Source organism: Schistocerca nitens, chromosome 2, assembly GCF_023898315.1.
Source record: "Schistocerca nitens isolate TAMUIC-IGC-003100 chromosome 2, iqSchNite1.1, whole genome shotgun sequence".
In the NCBI taxonomy this organism is placed as follows: Eukaryota; Metazoa; Arthropoda; class Insecta; order Orthoptera; family Acrididae; genus Schistocerca; species Schistocerca nitens.
This window is the reverse complement of record NC_064615.1, coordinates 743,562,400-743,582,673: the sequence shown is the minus strand read 5'-3', so window position 1 is coordinate 743,582,673 and position 20,274 is coordinate 743,562,400. Positions and strand designations below refer to the sequence as shown.

At 43.3% G+C, this 20,274-nt stretch overlaps 1 protein-coding gene across 1 annotated transcript in view; it reads right to left on the bottom strand.

Annotated features, from left to right (window-relative positions):
* The window catches only part of LOC126235300 (serine protease nudel-like), a 212,883-nt gene that overhangs the window by 153,426 nt on the left and 39,183 nt on the right, over window positions 1-20,274 (bottom strand). Inside the window, exon 5 of the mRNA XM_049944025.1 lies at window positions 14,768-15,187. Within this exon, the coding sequence (XP_049799982.1) occupies window positions 14,768-15,187 (420 nt within the window). The remainder of the gene's footprint in view (window positions 1-14,767; window positions 15,188-20,274) is intronic.

Sequence of the window (20,274 nt, the reverse complement as noted above, 5' to 3'; positions counted from 1 at the left end):
TGGTGAGAGCCGCCACCAACTTCGTAAGCGACCTGTGACAAGGGACGTATCAGGTTTTGGGCTTATAGAACAGAATTTTTCGTATATGGTTAATGTTTAAGGAGTCTGAAGGGAAATGGGTGAGAAGTTCAGACCTGAAATGCAGTTCACGCGGGAGTGACGCTGGAGTCGGGCTGTTAGCACGTGGCCGTAGCTTCTGCCAAACTGGCAATGCAGTCAGGTCAACCGGATGGCCCAGTAGCGCAACTCCCATCATTTCTAAGAAATGTAACGCCAAACACCAATTAAAACTGGAAAAGATAATATTCGTGCCTCCTCAGGGCTTTCCTGCCATTTGCTGCTTACATCTTTTAAGTTATATGAGAATGATTACATTCAGTTACCTAATATTGTACTCGGAATTTTAATCGTAACTTTACGCTGTGGCCCCTGTGTAAAATTATTGCTATGCCTGTCAAACACTCTGCCCATAAATACTTAACGCTACAAGTGCAAAGCCAGGGTTGGTCGCCAATTTACGCTAAAGGTAAGAGGATCAATGTATTCATCTCTTGTCACTTTGTCGCTTTACCCACTTGCATATTTATTTATTTATTTGTTCTTCATAATTACAGCCTATTATCTAAAAAGCTAAAATAGGCTGTACAAATCACATTTCTTTAGATGGTAATAAAATATGTATTAATTATTTACTTGTTATATATATATATATATATATATATATATATATATATATATATATATATTGTAAGGTGGCGTGGTCTCCTGACCTTCATTTTTCTAATACATACATACATACATAACACACACACACACATATATATATAGTAAGGAGGTGTGGTCTCCTGACCTTCATTTGCTACATATTCCCTCCTCACAATCGTATTCTGCACATCAAGACGCTTCATTCGAATTCAAATTCATTAAGGTAGAGTCAATTTTGTATGAATTCATCTTGCGATATGCAAATCTAATAATAAATCGCAAGTGCGCACAGATGTTGAAAAAGTCGAGGCTGGTGTACACAACATGATGGTCAGAGGAATTTTCATTCTAAAGAGGCAACCAGCCCGCTGGGAGGCCCATCCCTTCAGAGGGGTGAGTCACCACACACCTACTTCGGCCGGAGTGACCGCCCAGAGAGAGGACAGTTTTCGCCAAGGCGAAGGGATAATGATCCCCGTGTTCGACTAAAAAGCAAATTACGCTACATTGTGTGGGAGCGCCCAGAAGTCGCATTTTTTGACGGACCGACATTGTACTTATGGAGTTCTCACAGGACGACAGTAAACACCTAACGGAGATGCTACATATTTCCGCATTGGTCGGCTTAAACGAAACGTCATTCTCCCGTTTAAAAGAGCAACGCTGATTGGCGGAGTATTTCTGACGCAAAGAGCCAGACGAGTGAGGGAAGACAGCGAATGATATACCCTTGCAATTTTTCCAGAAAGAGGAGCTGTTCCGCTGTCGCTTTTGGAGCGGGAACACGTAACGAGAGCGAGTGCGCTTGTACGTGTACGCAAAGAGCAAGGAATAAAGTCTCTCTTCAGTACTTACTGGGAGAGCACCTCTGTCGTTAGCGAATCAGAGTGATATTCTATATTGAGTAGCTCGCGGTTAAGCATTGTTCACTGTGTTGGCCGCCACACTTAATGTGCGGTGTGAACACGGACAGAGTACTAGTTAAATGCCTGCGAGCAAATATTGAGTGGCATCACGGTGGGCTGGTTATCTGACCGGTGTACCACAACAATAGCTATACTATGGGTGGATAGGAGTCCTTGACTTCATCAGGGAGAGTTTGATTGGCGAAGATAAATCCAGAAAGAGATAGTTGTGTTATTTGTCAGCAGCGAGCGACGCAAGCAGCAGTCGTCGCAGCTCACGGTATTGTGTGCTACAGCATATGTGAACCCCATCTGTCCTCCATAACAGTACACTCCATTACATTTCTCATGCGACAGCCTTGACCATACCTAGAAAAGTTATTCAAGTTGTGTAGGCATGGCTCTCAGCCATTCTTCCTAGTAAATAACATTCTTAAAGAAAAGGGAGAAAAGAACCTTCCCATACTTTGTAAAATAATAGCATTCCTATCCACAAGAGGCAATCTACTGTTCCGAAAAGAACATGGAAATTTATTAATTTATAAGAAAAAGTTTCACTTGATTTCTCAGAAATTTTGTTCAATAAATAATATTTTTCGTTCGTTTAATGTTTTTCTTACACTAACTAGCAATACTCCAGGACCCAATTATTCCACTAGTTACATAAGAATATAGAATATTTTTGTGTCTTTTCCTTACAGCGGATGACTCCAGAAGATATTTGTTGCTGAATGTTTTTCAAGCAGTTCTTGTTGGTACATTAGGAGCGTCTGTCTGACTTCTGTAGTAGTGTGAGTTGTAAATTGTTTCTTGCAGGAGCCAAAGGATACTTGTTGGATCAATCCATTGCGCAACTTGACAAAATAAATCTCGCACACTCACAGAAAATGGCGACCCTGCCAGGACAGGTAAAACTGCCAGGATAGGTAAAACTAAAACTGCTGGGATAGGTAAAACTGCCAGGATAGGTAGAACTGCCAGGATAGGTAAAACTGCCAGGTAAAAATAGGTAGATTAATAAGAAAGGATAGTGTCAGAGTTAGGTACGGCAGGTCGCTATCGTAGTTGGAAATTTTTTTCATACCATAAAGAGATATTTGCAAAGATTTAGGGTTAGAATAGATACCAGTAGCGAGGAAAGTAGAATTGTATGGAAAAGGTCTGGTGTTTTTGTGTTGGAAAATTTTGGATTTTTACGATTTTTGAGTAGTTGTTAGGGCATAGCAGTTTCAGTTGATAGACACAGATGCAGGGAGTCATAGAAACGCAGAGTGACGCAGTATCAAATGAGTTACAATTAAGAAATAACATTTTTCGGCCTTTGTAAGCGCACAGGTGGAGATTGGAGACTGCAGCAGAGCAGACAGAACAGCTGAGAAGTCAAGATGTTGTTCTTGTTGGTTCAACCAACTGGTAAGTGGTCGTACAGTTTTGTAGATAGGGTTGTGGTGTTATGAAAGAACTTCCATGTTAACAAGAGCACAAGCCAAAAGGTTACTGGATAGACAGCAAGTAGACAAGATAGGGGAAATTCAAACAGATAAACAGGAAATAAACGAGCTTGTAGAGAATAGGACAGACGGCGAACCTGAGAATAGGACAGACGGTGAACCAGAGAATAGGATAGTCGGTGAGCTGCAGAATCAGCAGCCTCAGTTAGATTGGGATGGAACTGAGACAGATCAAACTGATGGGAATCGAAGGGACGAGAACATCGAATTTTCAGAAGACGAAATTCCGTGTAGGGCACATTCTGAGCCAGAAATAGACAGCCCAGGCAGGAAACGGCAAAGATTAGCAGCGAAACGAGCTAAAGAAACGCGTTTGTTTGGCGCATATTCAGAGACAGAATACGCGTCAATACAGTCAATTAATCGGCAGTTAGCTGACGTCCAAAGAGAAGTAGAAAGTGAGGAAGAGGGGGAACATTTAGAATATTTCGAACCACTTGTACACATTCTAAATATGCCTCAGCAACAGCACAGAATTTTGTGGAGTTGCGAGCGCCGCGAAAGGGCACCGTAACAGACACAACAGTACCTGCGAACACAAGACATACACATCAGAGAGGGCAGTGGGCGGAGTTGTTTGCGCCACGTAATGATTCAATGGCATACGTAACTAGTCCTCAACACAAAGAATAACACAGGGAGAAGGGAAGACAGTACGGATTATTGCAGTTATCAAACTTAGAAACACCACAGCATAGCCTAGTAAACGACGTAACTGACCGAGTGGAAAACAATAGAACGAGGACACACAGTTCAGCAGAATGCAGTGTTACAGGACAGGATGCAATCATGGAGATGTTACAAAAAATGAACGATAGTATAACGAAACAGAATATACAGATGACGAAACAGAATCAGGATATTAATACACAGATGACGAAACAGCATCAGCAATTGAAACAGGATAATCAGAACTTGAGACAAGAGATAAAGACACAGATTCAACAGGTTAAAATCCAGATGGAAGAAGGGATCACTAGAATTGATAGTCAGATCACACAGATAAACGAAGACGCGAAAAAATCTAGAGAAAGAATTCAGGTACTAAAACAAAGTCAGCAGCAATTACGCACTGACGTGGACAAGGTCCAATTGGACATTGTAAACGTTGACAAAAAGGTGGAACGTTTTACGAAAAAAGCTACTCGAACAGCAATACAAATTTCGGAAGAACAAGCAATTCAAAGCAAGGTCGCAAAAGTTGCACTGAAAAAAATATGATCAGCGGATCAATAAGATAGAACTTAAAAACAAAGATCAGTTTGAAAAGCTTCGAACAGAGTTGATACAAATTATCGAAGAAAAGATCGAGACCGATTACACCTGTAGCGAAATAACTGATATGTCAAGCATTAATTCAGTACACGAACGCGCGCCGTCTAAGAAAGTTCAAGTAGAACCAAGGCCAGACGTAATACTAGCACAGAAATCGAAACAGAAAACCTCGATTGAAGTAATACATGACATACCACAGAACCAGGCACAGTATCTGCCGATGCAGTCAGCCGATACCAATAGAAAGACAGGCGACTGAACCAGTAAATCCAATGACACAATATAACAGTAGGACAGGTACAGTACCGCGAATGACGAGAGTAGAGACAAACGAACAACACTTTTGTTCACCAATGTTACGATATGATGAAAATTATGGGGCAGGAAACTGAGCATCTGCAGACAGGCAGTAGATTACCAGAGAACAGGCAAGATGACACAAGCAGTGGCAGGTTATTTGAGTCCACGAATCAGCCACAAACCGGATTTATGAGTAGATATGATACAGACCATTTCCTAACAGTTAGAAAATTTCAACATTTCAAGGAAGAAGACGGTAGCTTGCATGCGCGCGCATTCATCGATCAGTTCCAAGTAGGCTTGCCAAACCATTGGAGCGTGGCTCACAAACTTGACTTCATTTGTGCACACATGTCAGGAACAGTAGCGGAGGTGATGCAAAAGATCGCTGCTACCTGTACGTCTTACCTATAGTTCATAACAGCATTTTCTAAGGAGGCGCAAAACGAAATTATATACGAGTTACTTCAGATGACACCATATGAAAACTCAGGAGAGAGAAGCGGGGTAAAATGCTTTGACACAATGGACAAAAAGAATCAATGCCTCGATCAACCATACAGTAACGGAGAGCTGATACGTCTACGTAGAATGAAGTTACCGGTAAAATATCAATAGGCGACAGTGGGAAAAAATGAAAATACCGAAGAATTCAAAGAGGTTTAAGGGAACTTGAATTCATGTTTAAAGAAGACGAGGTGAAAGAAAAAAGAAAGGAGAGGGCACAGCAAAAGGAGAGGACTAGGAACGAATATTCCAATAATAATAATCGACACCCTAGTATCAATAATTTCAGGCAATTTAACATACCAGGACAGCGGCATAATGAAGGTAATTGGCGTAGAAACGAGAACCAAAATAATTGGTACCGAAATAGGAACGGTAATGGACACTCACACAGTGGTGGATATGGGTTTAGGAATCAAAATGCCAACGGTCAAGGGTACTTTGAAAGAGGTCACGATGTCAGAAACAGCAACTGGCGAGACCAAGGAGCGAATAATTACAGAGGAAATTATGGTCCACAGAGACAAGAACAACACAGCAAAGAGAAATCAGAAGTAGAAGTTAGGCCACCAAATACAGCAAAACGTAAACATTGACGTGAAAAATGCGGAAGAGGTTAGGCAGACTAACGTCCACCCTATCATATACTAACCACTAAATAAAAGTAAAATTAATAAATGATGACTAACTGAAAACCCTCAGCTGCCGACAGGTGTTGTTGATATACGTCGACGTGGACAGCTGAAAATGTGTGCCCCGACCGGGACTCGAACCCGGGATCTCCTGCTTACATGGCAGACGCTCTATCGCCAAAGCGTGCGCGAGTAATGAGTGGATGGGCAAATGTCTATAAGGTACATTACATATGTAGAATTGTCGACGGTTGGGAATGTGAGTCTCACGGGAAGCGTGCAAGGGATAAGTCCCTGCAGTCGCGCTATTCGTCTGTGTCCTCAGTGGTTCAGATGGATAGAGCGTCTCCCATGTAAGCAGGAGATCCCGGGTTCGAGTCCCGGTCGGGGCACACATTTTCAGCTGTCCACATCGAGGTATATCAACAACACCTGTCGGCAGCTGAGGGTTTTCAGTTAGTCATCATTTATTCCAGGGAAACGCTGCACGGTCATCAACAGTATTCTGTTCTTTCTAGAACAGTTACTGTCTTCATGTAAAATTAATAGATCAACAGAACAACATAATTAAAAGAAAAAAGGGACACAAAACAGAATAACAATTTCTTGTAGTATTGAGTATTCTGCAACATGCACACAAACAAGAAATGACACACAACCCATAAAAGGCTGAAGAAGTGGCAGGACATAATTAGTAAAAAGACAAGAAATTATATATATCAACCTAATAATTTTTGCCACTATCAGAAAATTTTTGCATTATATAAAACCGGAGTTTTCTGTAAATAACAATTACAAATATATGTAAAACAAAAATGTAAATATTTCTACACATCAGAGGGACATCGCCACCAACATCAATCGCCGCTCCCTCAACACTAGATGCTTCGAGATAGCGACGGAGAGGGTACAGACATGTTGAGAATGCACTTAGGGCAACGACAACAACATGAAGACCAACGCCACACTGGAAATGCAGGTTGCAACCAGGTCGGACTTCAGAAGAACAATGTGCAGCATGGACGTATCATATGCCACGATACTACTACTTCATGGACAAGTGTGGGGAGAATCATGATACGACGAGACTACAAAGAAGGTACAAGAAATAAACTCATCAACTTATATTTGGAAAGGCAGCCAGATCCTACAAATTCTATATCTCTCCTACATTAAAATTCACATATTCCTAGCCCAAGAAGAACAGAAGAATGCAAGAAAGAAGAAAAGAACAGAAGATACAAGACGAAGAAGGGCAGAAGACAGCAAGATACCTTTCTCTCCTATCCTACAAAGAAAATTGTTACAAACGTCTTTCCATGAACTTTGAGGCATGGTAACTACTACAACCACCTCTCCAAAAATAAACCTTGAATAGTCAAACAAATACAAACGAATGGCAAACGGAATATTAAGTGGTACCCACAAACATTATCCAGAGATGGATTCAGCAAAATAAACATCATTCTCCCTACAACATCACCAAATTGCCATACCGAACCAGGTGTGGAGTACCAAGATGTCACGGCATATATATTGGGTGACGGTCGTCGGTAATCACCAACTTACTACAATCATCGAACTTCCATATTGCCACAGGTGTGACAGAAAAGGAGTACCAAGACAACACCGTATACTCAATAAACCCAAGTCATCATAATCGGTTAAAAATACCACTTCATGATGACAACATCAACAAATAAGACCTAGCATCACATGCTAGAGTGCTTCTCACATGATTTGTGACACCCATATAAATGAGTCTTCGCCTTCCAGCACTTCCATGAGGATCGACGAACACAGAAATGGACAGGGTAAATACAACCAGCATAGGTTATAAAAATTAGATATATGCGAATAATACTTACCTTCTTTCTATTTGTAAAAGTAATTATTTTATTAAATATGTAAAGTCCCTAATTTATCCATACCTCAAAATTTTTGAGAAAGAAACTAAATTATGATAGTCATACAATATCTTATTTCCTTTATATGTAGAATTAGAAAAAGAATTATGTAATATTTTCCTTCTGTAAGGAATGTTCATAAATAAATTTTTGTTTCAATCATAACATTAGTACCGAGGATAAAAATAAGAGAAAAGCGTCTTCATTTTTTTAAAAAAAAAAAACAGTGACACAAAAAAGAAAGAAATAAACGAAACAAAGTGACACAACAGAGCTTTTGCGAACATTCATGCGAAGCTTAACTAAAGGAAAGAAATAACCACACTAAGACATGATACACTGTACACTGACGAATTTAGAAAAATTAATATTGTAAAAGCAACTTTTGAAAATGAAAAAGCAAAACAGAGACACGTAATGGCAATGACAAAGAAAATCAACCTTTGTAAAGTCTATGTTTGCCTAACAACAAAACACAAATTGCATAATTAAAGCCTGGAAACAATAGCTATAAAGAAATACTTACAAAGTTGTTAAGAATGGCTCAGAAAGTTTATTGGAAAATCTAAAAGAACAATTTTTGCCTGACTTTGTCAATGTTTTACTCAGTATTGACATTTCGTCACAACGGCGGGGGGGGGGGGGGGGGTATGTAAGGTGTCGTGGTCTCCTGACCTTCATTTCTCACATAACCCATCTTGACAATCGTATTCTGCACATCAAGACGCTTCATTCAAACTCAAACTCGATAAGGTAGAGTCAATTTTGTATGAATTCATGTAAGTGATATGCAAATGTAATAAGTAAATTGCAAGTGCGCACCAAGGTTGAAAAAGTTGAGGCTGGTGTACACATGACGGTCAAAGGAATTTTCGTTCTAAAGAGGCAACCAGCCCGCTGGAAGGCCCGTCCCTTCAGAGGAGTGAGTCAACGCACACTTACTTTGGCCCGAGCGACCACCCAAAGAGAGGACAGTTTTTGCCAGAGCGAAGGGATAATGAACCCCGTGTTCAACTTAAAAGCAAATTACGCTACATTGTGTGGGAGCGCCCAGAAGTCGCATTTTTTGACGGACCGACATTGTACTAATGGAGTTCTCACAGGACGACAGTATACACCTAACGGAGATGCTACACATTTCCGCATTGGTCGACATAAACGAAACGTCATTCTCCTGTTTAAAAGAGCAACGCTGATTGGCGGAATATTTCTGACGCAAAGAGCCAGACGAGTAAGGGAAGACAGCGAATGATATATCCTTGCAATTTTTCCCGAAAAAGGGGCTGTTCCGTTGTCGCTCTTGGAGCGGGAACACGTAACGAGAGCGAGTGCCCTCGTACGTGTACGTAGCAAAGAGCACGAAATAAAGTTTCTCCTCAGTACTTCACTGGGAGAGCACCTCTGTCGTTACCGAATCAGAGTGATACTCTATATTGAGTCGCTCGCGATTAAGCATTGTTCACTGTGTTGGCCGCCACACTTAATGTGCGGTGTGAACACGGACAGAGCATTAGTTAAACGCCTGTGAGCAAATGTTGAGTGGCATCACGGTGGACTGGTTATCTGACCGGTGTACCACGCCAAGAGTTAGACTAGTGGCGGAGAGGAGTCCTTGACTTCATCAAGGCATAGGGAGAGTCTGATTGGCGAAGATCAATCCAGACAGAAAGAGATAGTTGTGTTATTTGTCAGCAGCGAGCGACGCAAGCAGCAGTCGTCGCAGCTTACGGTATTGTGCGCTACAGCGTATGGAAACCCCATCTGTCCTCAGTACACTCCATTACATTTCTCATGCGACAGCCTTGACCATACCTAGAAAAGTTATTCAAGATGTGTAGGTGCGGCTCTCAGCCATTCTGCAGAGTAAATAACATTCTTAAAGAAAAGGGAGAAAAGAACCCTTCCATACTTTGTAAAATAATAGCATTCCTATCCATAAGAGGCAATCTACTGTTCTGAAAAGACACGGAAATTTACTAATTTATAAGAAAAAGTTTCATTGATTTCTCAGAAATTTTGTTCAATAAATAATATTTTTCGTTCGTTTAATGTTTTTCTTACACTAACTAGCAATACTCCAGGACCCAATTATTCCACTAGTTACATACGAATATAGAATATTTTTGTGTCTTTTCCTTACAGCGGATGACTCCAGAAGATATTTGTTGCTGAATGTTTTTCAAGCAGTTCTTGTTGGTACATTAGGAGCGTCTGTCTGATTTCTGTAGTAGAGTGAGGTGCAAATTGTTTCTTGCAGGAGCCAAAGGGTACTTGTTGGATTAATCCATTGCGCAACTTGACAAAATAAAACTCACACACTAACAAAATATATAATTACTTCAACTACCGCAAAACTAAGTTAAACCTTTAACCAATTACCGGCTACTTTCTACTACAAATAATAAAGATTTGTTCATTTATATTGGTGCATCTACCTTGTATGTAGTTGTCTTTGCTACTGGATCCGCCATCATACTGCCCCTGTCAACAGCCATACTCTGCTGGTTTCCTCGGGCGTCTGGCAGTACGTCAGCAGCGTTTCCACTATTGCAAGTAGTTCACCCATCACTGATACTTCCTAAGGTCCATGTTTCCATTATCACTTGCACCATTGCAATGTAGATTCATGGGACAGTATTTATAACTCGGTGGTTGCCGATCTCAGTTACGTTCTCTCCACCTACAGAGTATGGTGTCTAGCCTGGACGGTAGCATGATGACTTATGGTCGAATGCCTGGTGAAGTCTTCCTTGCCCTTCCTGGATACTGCGGCTGCGCCAGGTCCACTCACTCGTTAGTGCTGCTTTGTGATCCGAAATCCGTAATACCTGACGTCTATTACCCGCTGCATCTTCATAGAGCGTGAAATCCCACAATGTGTGTTCTGGTGTGCCACAGTGCCGCAGGCGCAGCTATCATTCATCTGTCTTGTGATTTTGTATAGATACGTGGCTTAAGGGCCATGGCCAGTCGGGTAACGCGTCAGTCCACTCGATGGGTTAAGGAATCTCGTTTTTAATCTCTCATTGATGTTAGGGAGAAATTCGTATGTTCTCCTGTTTGTGACAAGTGTCCCATTCATTTTGCCACAGTTGCAAAATGCGATCTTTTATAGCCTTTTTGGAATTTGGCTCAGTTCCAAGCGCCCTTCGTACTTCCATTTGATTACAAAACAGTGTACGAATCACACCGATAATTATTGGTACAGATCGAATTTATTTGTGAACGTAAAAATCCATGGCCACAAAGTTAAAGTGTTTCTTTGAATAAATAAGTTTCAATCTGAACGTGTATAGTTCATTTCACTGTTGTTCAAAAGCTAGCCAATATATGACTCAATAGTAGGGGCGCAAAAGCAACCGTTCACTACCAACCCCCTTTGCAGATGAGCCACGTGAAAAATAGGTAGTGAACGAGCCCGAGTTCAGTTGCACTACCTCCATACGATGTGGAAAGTTACGACGTTCGTCCAGAGATACCGCTAGATATCTCGTTACTACACTACTCCCTAACGTTATAACATTTATTTTTATGTTTCCTATTAGATTCCCTTTCAAAAGGAGGTACGTTGTTTTGTGAGCAGCCGCTACTGTTAACACAACGCTTCTGGGATTTGATCAGGTGCACTGGGCTCGGAACAAATCCACCTGGCAGGTTACTATTGATGACCAGTGTGCCATTCAGCGTGGATATTGCTTTCAGGCAGTGTCAGCACATCTGACAAGGTGAATGCTAGGCTGATACCCATGGCCCACATCAGGTACAGCATTTGCAAAGATTTAGAGAACGTTTGCATTCGTTCACGTGGACAACGCTACACCACGCAGACACTTAGTTTACACATATTCCCTATCGTGAAGGGAGGGTGGGGGTTGTGGTGTGGTAATAGAGTGGCTGTGGAAGCGAGACATAGGCAAAAGAAAAGGAAGAAATCGCTTTGCCACCTTCAGTGGTTTGACTTTTATCTCCTTAGTCAACATTACATAACTTGCCTTTTATATTTAAAAGTGAAACTGAGTGCGTAAGTTGAAGCTGAATGCAATCTCCTTAAGTCGGGGATTAGCCAGAAACCCGACAAGTTTTAAATAAATTGCCTTCAGCTGAAACTAGTAGTAGGTTTTCTTCAAGTTTCCCCTTTAATGCAGGCCTGACCAACAATTGCGCATCCAGAGCGTGCTGGTGCTCCGCGAGCGCAGAAGAGTGTGCCGGTGCTGCAGCTTCACTACCACTGCACTACTCCGAGCAGTGTTTGAAACACAGTGCAGCTACTTTTAAGAGGCAAATGATACAGTACACCTTTATAAGAAACAGTTTGTCACATACGTCTGTTTTCAACTTTGCCTTTTTCTGCCAAAGCGATAATTTGTATTGCTGAGTAAATAAATACATTAAATATGCTAATACAGTGAGCAGGACTATAAAAGGCATCACATACAGGCATTTAACATTATATTTTGATGTTTATAAACTTATAAACATTTAGGTTTTAGAATATTTAATGTATCTGAACTATGGCTTGTGATGCAATCAAAAACATATTGCTTGCGGAATAAAATTTTGTGAAAGTCTTGTAAATTCCTGGATTGGAAAAACAGATCGTGGAGATGGGTGCTCCATCGTACGTTCATCACCTCTTGTCGGAAGTAATGAGGTTCATTAGCAGTGAAAAGCGAAAGGGGCCTCACAAATACATCGAAATCCGTCTTCAGTCATTTTATGTCTTGGAATCTCTTTGAAAACTCGTAATGAAATATTTCAACCACTGAAACGTATTCAGTCATGTCTGATCCACAAATAAGTGCCTTGAATTATGGGAAATGTTTCACATTATGAACGTGAAAATGATTTTTTTTTCAGGATTAATTTTTGTTTTATAGCATCAGTCTTGTCCACCACATGTGTTACCAAATGATCCTTCCCTTGCGTTAAAACGCCTTCAGTTCAGCCAGCATTCACCATCGTTCGAAAGAAAGAAAGCGCATCATATCAGCTTTCTTGCTGGTGTTGTAATGGCGTTCCAATGAATGTTATTCCAGCTTATAATAGTGTGAGAGTGCATTAAGTCCTTTGCTCAGCCTCTAAACGATGTGAAAAGTAAGACCATTGCTATTTGGCATTGGGTGATTGGGTTCACCGTTTTTCCTTCTTTGGACAAGTTCGTAGACGCCATGGTTCTCCTAACACAGAACGTAAGTTTAATTTAAAGCAAGTAGTACTATCAGCAGGCTGCTTGGCGTCTGACAAGTCGACTGTCCAGCTGTTGCGGCGTCTGACTGCAGCAGCGTACATCGGAGTCTTCCTCCTCCCCCTTCCCCTCCCGCCCCCTCCTCCACAGTTGCGCTCGGAGCGCTAGGCAGGAGCGCGGGTGGAACCCTTGCACTCCCGAATGCGCGCTATTTGGTCAGGTCTGCTTTAAAAGAATAGTAGATTTCATAATGGAGAGCAGTGTTTGGTGCAAAAATTCTAGAGGGAGGTAATAATGTCTGTGCACTAGGAACGTTCAAACACAAACTGCAGGGATGGATTCCTGGCTGGAAATGGAGGAAAGAAGATCCTATGAACATTTGTCCAGAAGTGCATCATTGCCACGGTAGATGGTGCTAGTGAACGAAAGTTCCTCTTACCAGATACCGTCTGTTCCTTGGGTGTTGCAGGCTGTATGAGTGATGCAGTGTACTGTAAGCAGCAGAACAGTCCAGTATTCATGTCGGGAACAAGCCGAGATGGTGTCGAGAGTCAGCACGGCTATAGAAAAACAAGTACCCTCACAGATATCGACCACATCACACAACATTTGCAGCCTTTTTGGGAGTTTGTGTCATCATGGTTCCTTTCAGATAGACGAACATACAGGGAGACAGTGGACTGTGCGTTCACCAGATTTGGAGGACCTGGTTCTACAGTAAACTGAGAGGAACACTAGTATGAACTCTAGCAAGTGGCCCGACAACATGGCGTAAGCCAAAGTACGATTATATGTATCCTGCATGACAACTACTACGATCCCTATCACCTGCAACAAGAGCAAGAATTATCAACAGCAGGTTTCCCCCTACAGGAAGGATTTTGTCAATGGTTTTTGCACCAGACCATCGCAATTATGGGATTTGTGTCACCAGTCTTGTTTACCGACGAAGCAACCTTTAACAGAACTGGCATCATAAATCTGCATTATCGTCATCTGTGGGCTACAGACAGTCCTCGGGGAACGGTTTCCGCATCTCATTAACGTGAGTTAGCATCAGCGTGTGGGCAGGGATTCTTGGTGACCATACGCTTGAACCGGTTATTATTCCACAACTCCTCGACAGAGGAACGTACCTGGACTTCCTGCAGAATATTCTGCCTGGGCTGCTTGAGAATGTGCCTTTGGCAACACGAAAGATTGAGTGGTTTCTGCACGACTGAGCACCAGCCCGCTTTCACAGTACAGTACACGTAGACAACATCTTCCCCGGATGTCAGACAGGATGCAGTTGCCCTGTGGCATGGTCTGCTAGATCACTGGACTTAAACCCCCTTGATGCTTACCTCTTGGGGCATTTGAAAAGTACTGTGTATGCTGAAGGAGATCATGATGTGCAGACCCTTCAATAGCGTGCTCACGACACCTGCCACGCTATTCGCAGGGAGGCTGGAACGTACAAAAGAGTGCTGCAATCCATGATGCAATATGTGAACGTGTGCACTGCTTCTCACGAAGGCCACGTTGAACGTCTGTTGTGACGTGGATGTCATGCAGTTCTGTACTGTGTTCTGGGACGATTTGTTGTCGTTGCACGCACACTCTCTATTTCTCGACATATGTTCCAGTCAGCAATCCGACCCCTACAACCTGTCGCTTTTATTAACGTTCATTCTGTATGTGTAGATTATAATAGCTATGCAGGAATCGAAATATTTGTGCTCTGATACGCTAGTGTGGAGAGCTGCATGTAACCAGCCTTTGCACTAAGACTGCACAGTGAGCGGGCGACAGTAGTTGCTGCGGCTTTGCAATGGTGAGGAGAGCAGCTGCAACTTACCTGTCGACGCAGTGCGCAGCGGAGAGCGCCCAGGCGGGGTGTATGAGCGTGGCGCCGCAGTGGAAGCTGCCGTCGCGGTACACGGCCAGCGCCCAGGGCCAGGCGCGCGGCCGACTCGGCGTGCCGCCCACCACGCGAGCCTCCTCCTCCTCCTCCCCCTCCTCCTCCTCCCCCTCCAGGTAGGCGCCCTCGTCCTCCGGACCCTCCGTATCCCTCTCCACACCGTCGCCGTCGAGCCGGCGCGAGCCGCAGGCGGGCGGCGGGCACGTGACGTAGGTGGCCACGGAGTGGACGCCCATGCACAGATGGCGCACCACTGCGCCCGACGGCGACGTCGACGACGGCACCAGGAACGGCGGACGCCGCTCGCCGCCCCCTCTCGCACCCTCCGGCAGGTTCAGCAGCAGCACGTCAGGATTGCTGTTCGTGGCAAAGAAAAGCACTGCACTTCATGTCCGACATCGTGGAGACGTGACAGAGCACAGCATTGCCTTTGCTGCCAGACTTCATTAATGTTAAATACACTGAAGCACCAAGGAAAGTGGTACAGGCGTGCGTATTCAAATACAGAGATAAGTAAACAGACAGAATACGGCGCTGCGGTCGGCGACGCCTATACAGGGTGTTACAAAAAGGTACGGCCAAACTTTCAGGAAACATTCCTCACACACGAAGAAAGAAAATATGTTATGTGGACATGTGTCGGGAAACGCTTACTTTCCATGTTAGAGCTCATTTTATTACTTCTCTTCAAATCACATTAATCACGGACTGGAAACACACAGCAACAGAACGTACCAGCGTGACTTCACTTCGTTACAGGAAATGTTCAAAATGTCCTCCGATAGCGAGGATACATGCATCCACCCTCCGTCGCATGGAATCCCTGATGCGCTGATGCAGCCCTGGAGAATGGCGTATTGTATCACAGCCGTCCACAATACGAGCACGAAGAGTCTCTACATTTGGTACCGGGGTTGCGTAGACAAGAGCTTTCAAATGCCCCCATAAATGAAAGGGTCACCGAATCTGTTGTTGAGACGCGTACGAACACTTCGACTGAAATGTGCAGGAGCTCCGTAGTGCATGAACCACGTGTTGTCTCGTACTTGTAAAAGCACATGTTCCAGCAGCACAGGTAGAGTATCCCGTATGAAATCATGATAACGTGCTCCATTGAGCGTAGGTGGAAGAAAATGGGGCCCAATCAAGACATCACCAACAATGTCTGCCCAAACGTTCACAGAAAATCTGTGTTGATGACGTGATAGCACAGCTGCATGCGAATTCTCGTCAGCCCACACATGTTGATTGTGAAAATTTACAATTTGATCACGTTGGAATGAAGCCATACTGACGAAATTAAATGAGCTCTAACATGGAAATTGAGCGTTTCCGGACACATGTCCACATAACATCTTTTCTTTATTTGTGTGTGAGGAATGTTTCCTGAAAGTTTGGCCGTACCTTTTTGTAACACCATGGATAAGGCAACAAGTGTCTGGCGCACTTGTTGGATCGGTTACTGCTGAGTGAGTTTGAACGTGGTGTTACAGTCGGCGCACAAGCGATGGGACACAGGACCTCCGAGGTAGCAAATGTTCAAATGTGTGTGAAATCTTATGGGATTTAACTGCTAAGGTCATCAGTCCCTAAGCGTACACACTACTTAACCTAAATTATCCTAAGGACAAACACACACACCCATGCCCAAGGGAGGACTCGATCCTCCGCCGGGACTAGCCACACACTCCGAGGTAGCGATGAAGTGGAGTTTTCCCATCCGACCACCATTTCACGAATGTACGGTGAACATCAAGAATCCGGTAAAACATCAAATCTCTGACATTTCTGCGGCTGGAAAAAGATGCTGCAAGAAGGGGACCATCGACGACTGAAGAGAATCGTTCAACATGACAGAAGTGCAATCCTTCCGCAAATTGCTGCACATTTCAAGGCTGGCCCATAAACAAGTGTCATCGTGCGAACCGTTCAACTAAACATCATCGATATGGGCTTTTGGAGCCGAAGGCCCACTCGTGTAACCTTGATGACTGCACGACACATAGCTTTACGCCTCGCCTGAGCCCATCAACACCGACATTGTACTGTTGATGGCTGGAAACATGTTGCCTGGTCGAACGAGTCTCGTTTCAAACTGATCGAGCGGATGGAAGCGAGCGAGTATTGAGACAACCTCATGAATCCATGGATTCTGTCTGTCGGCAGGGGACTGTTAAAGCTGGTGGAGGCTCTGTGATGGTGTGGGGCGTGTGCAGTTGGAGCGATATGGGACCCCTGATACGTCTAGATACGACTTTGATAGGTGACACGTACGTAAGCATCCTGTCTCATCACCTGCATCTACTCATGTCCATTGTGAATTCCGACGGACTTGGGCAATTCCAGCAGGACAATGCTACACCCCACACTTCTAGAATTGCTACAGAGTGAGTCCAGGAACACACTTCCACTGGCCACCAAACTCCCCAAACATGAACATTACTGAGCATATCTGGGATGCCTTGCAACGTGCTGTTCAGAAGAGATCTCCATCCCCTCGTATTCTTAAGAATTTATGGACAGCCCTGCAAGATTCATGGTGTCAGTTCCCTCCAGCACTACATTAGTCGAGCCATGCCATGTCGTGTTGCGGCACTTATGCGTGTTCGTGAGAGCCCTACACGATATTAGGCAGGTGTACCAGTTTCTTTGGATCTTCAGTGTATAAAATAACGCACACTACTGATCTCAGTTAGGTACCTTATCGAGGTGTTAGACCATCTGACGAAAAATATCTGGACATCTATCAGCGGACATTCATATGGGGTGTATCAACCTTTCTGCTTTATAATGGTTTGACATCTGCTCAGAACACTTTCAACGAAGTTTCTGAATGTCTTTCGAGGATTGGCAGCCCATTCTTCCTCTAGAGCCGATCAGAGAAACTAGTAATGTTGGACGCAGGGTTCTGGAGGGAAGTCGATGTTCTAACTTACTCCAAAAGTATCCCACTGGGTTCAGGTTGTGACTCTGGCAGGCCAGTCCATGTCAAGAATGTTATTGTCCACAAACCATTGCCTCATACATGCTCCTTCGTGACAGTCTGCATTGTCATGCTGACACAATCAGTCACCTTTCCTCTATTGTACGCAATGGACATTGCTGTAAAATTTTCATTTAGCGTCTTCGTAAGTGCAATACAGGAACCACACTCTATACAGGAAAAGCACTGTCATGCCATAACACTATCTCCTCTGTAATTCACAGTGGGCATTATACATGATGACAGATAATGTTCTCCAGGCATTTACCCTTCCAGTGAACTTCCACAGAGTGTAGAGTGATTCATGAATCCAAATAACTCCCTTTTCAGTGATCCGATGTCCCGTGGTGTCGCTCTTTACGCCACCTCTAATGTCCCTTATCATTCACAATAGAACTGCGTGGCTTATGAGGAGCTGTTCGACCACTGTTTCCCTTCTTTTTAACTGCCTCTACACAGTCATTGTGCTACCTGGACTGCTGGTAGGACTTCGAAACTAACGATTGACCCCTTCCGCTGATTTCATCTGATTTTTTGCGAGTACTCTCTGCAAAGCTCGAAGGTCTCTGTCCGCCAGGAGAAGAGGCGTGCCTGGCCTTGATTTAGTAGTGGTTGTTCCTTCGCGTTTCCACTTCACGGTAATATCACCAATAGTCGGTTAGGGTGGATTTAGAATTGTTGAAATGTCCTTTCTGGGTCTGTTACTCTGGTGACATCCAATGAATAATTGACGTTCGAAACTACTGAGCTCTCCTGAGTGATCCATTCTGCTGCACTGCTTCTCTCCTTACGACACAATTCTCCTCACCTCCTTTGATACTGGCGGTTGCGCCTCTCGTGACGTCTAGCCGCCAGTTCCGCATTAGATAGGTTGGTTGGTTGGTTTGTGGGATTGAAGGGACCAGACTACTAGGGCCATCGGTCCCTCATTCGATAGGGGTGTCCGAATACTGTTAATCGGATAGTCTCTTCCACAGAACCGGCAGAAAGTAGTTCATGCGAGCAAACTTAGCGGTGTCAACACGCGAAGGATAAGTGGTGCGTTCACAGTCTCAGCAAGGTCACTGCTCTACGATAACCTGTCTCTACAGAGCAGATAAAATGTCTACAAGCTAATGAGGCCACAGGTGTTTGAAGATCTCTCCAACTGGTGATTGAAGTGTCTAGGAATGAGGAAAGAAAATAACTTTGTTTACAATTTACATAGAGCATCCGATTAGTGAATGCATGAATAAAATTAACGGAGGCATTTGTATTACGACAAATTTTACAATTAAGGTGACGCCATTTGCCGATAATAAGACTATTATAAGTAACACTAAAACGAACTGCAAATATGTTATAGCAGTTATGTGAAAATTACGACGTAAAATTTCCATAAATAAAGATAAAATAATAGCCTTTAAACGTAAATACGCTGTTAAAACCAAAACTGTAATAAGTGACTCTATATTACATAGGAACATAATATGTTAGTTGTAAATATGGAAAAGATTTTAAAACCAAATTACCCATGTTCCAGCAAAAATACGAGACCGTAAATGAAAGCGTAAAAATTAAAACCAGCAAAGAAACCCAAATGAAGTTCTACAAAGTAATGGTTGTGCCTGCTTTTCTCTGTGTGTCTGAATCGTGGAGGTTGACAAAAGCCGATAAAGACAAGATACGGGCTGCCGAAACGAGAGTCTTAACAACAGTAAAAGGATGAACGCTTTCAGATAATGCAAACGAAAAAATAAGGAAAGAACTAGGCATAAACTGTTTGGAAGAAAAGTTGTAAACTGTCGAAATGACTGGAGAAAGCATGTTGGTAGAAAGTGAAAAGAGAGGCTCGTAAAAAGAGTGTTGTACTATAGGCCTAAGGGAAGAAGATATCTTGGAAGTCCAAGGAAGCGGCGGTAAGATACACTGAAGCGCCAAGGAAACTGGTATAGGCACGCCTATACAAATACAGGAATATGTAAACAAGCAGAATACGGCGCTGCGATTGGCAATGCCTATATAAGACAAGTGTCTGGAGCAATTCTTAGATTGCTTGCTGCTGCTACGAGGGTTGACTGAAAAGTGATGCCTCCACCTTCGTAACTCTTCAACAGTTGGTAGCATTGGTATGCGGCAGGTACTGGCTTGTTCCGTAGCCTCTTCTCTACGGCTCCAGTTGGCGGGAAGCCTTAGCATTGAACGGTTGTGTTGTTACAGTGTGAAGTATGGAACCCTGCGCAGACGGTCAGTCAATGCGATTTAAGCAACGTACAGTCATTGAATTCTAGACAGCCGAAGGTGTCACCCCAAAGGAGATTCATCAGAGAATGAAAGCAGTTTATGGTGATTGTGTTGATGTGGGTACTGTGCATCGTTGGGCGAATAAGTTTAAAGATGTTGGGGCGGGAAAATCAGACCTGCGTGACAAACAAAGAGTTGGACTTCCTGTGACAGCAACTACCGAGTTTCACAAACACAA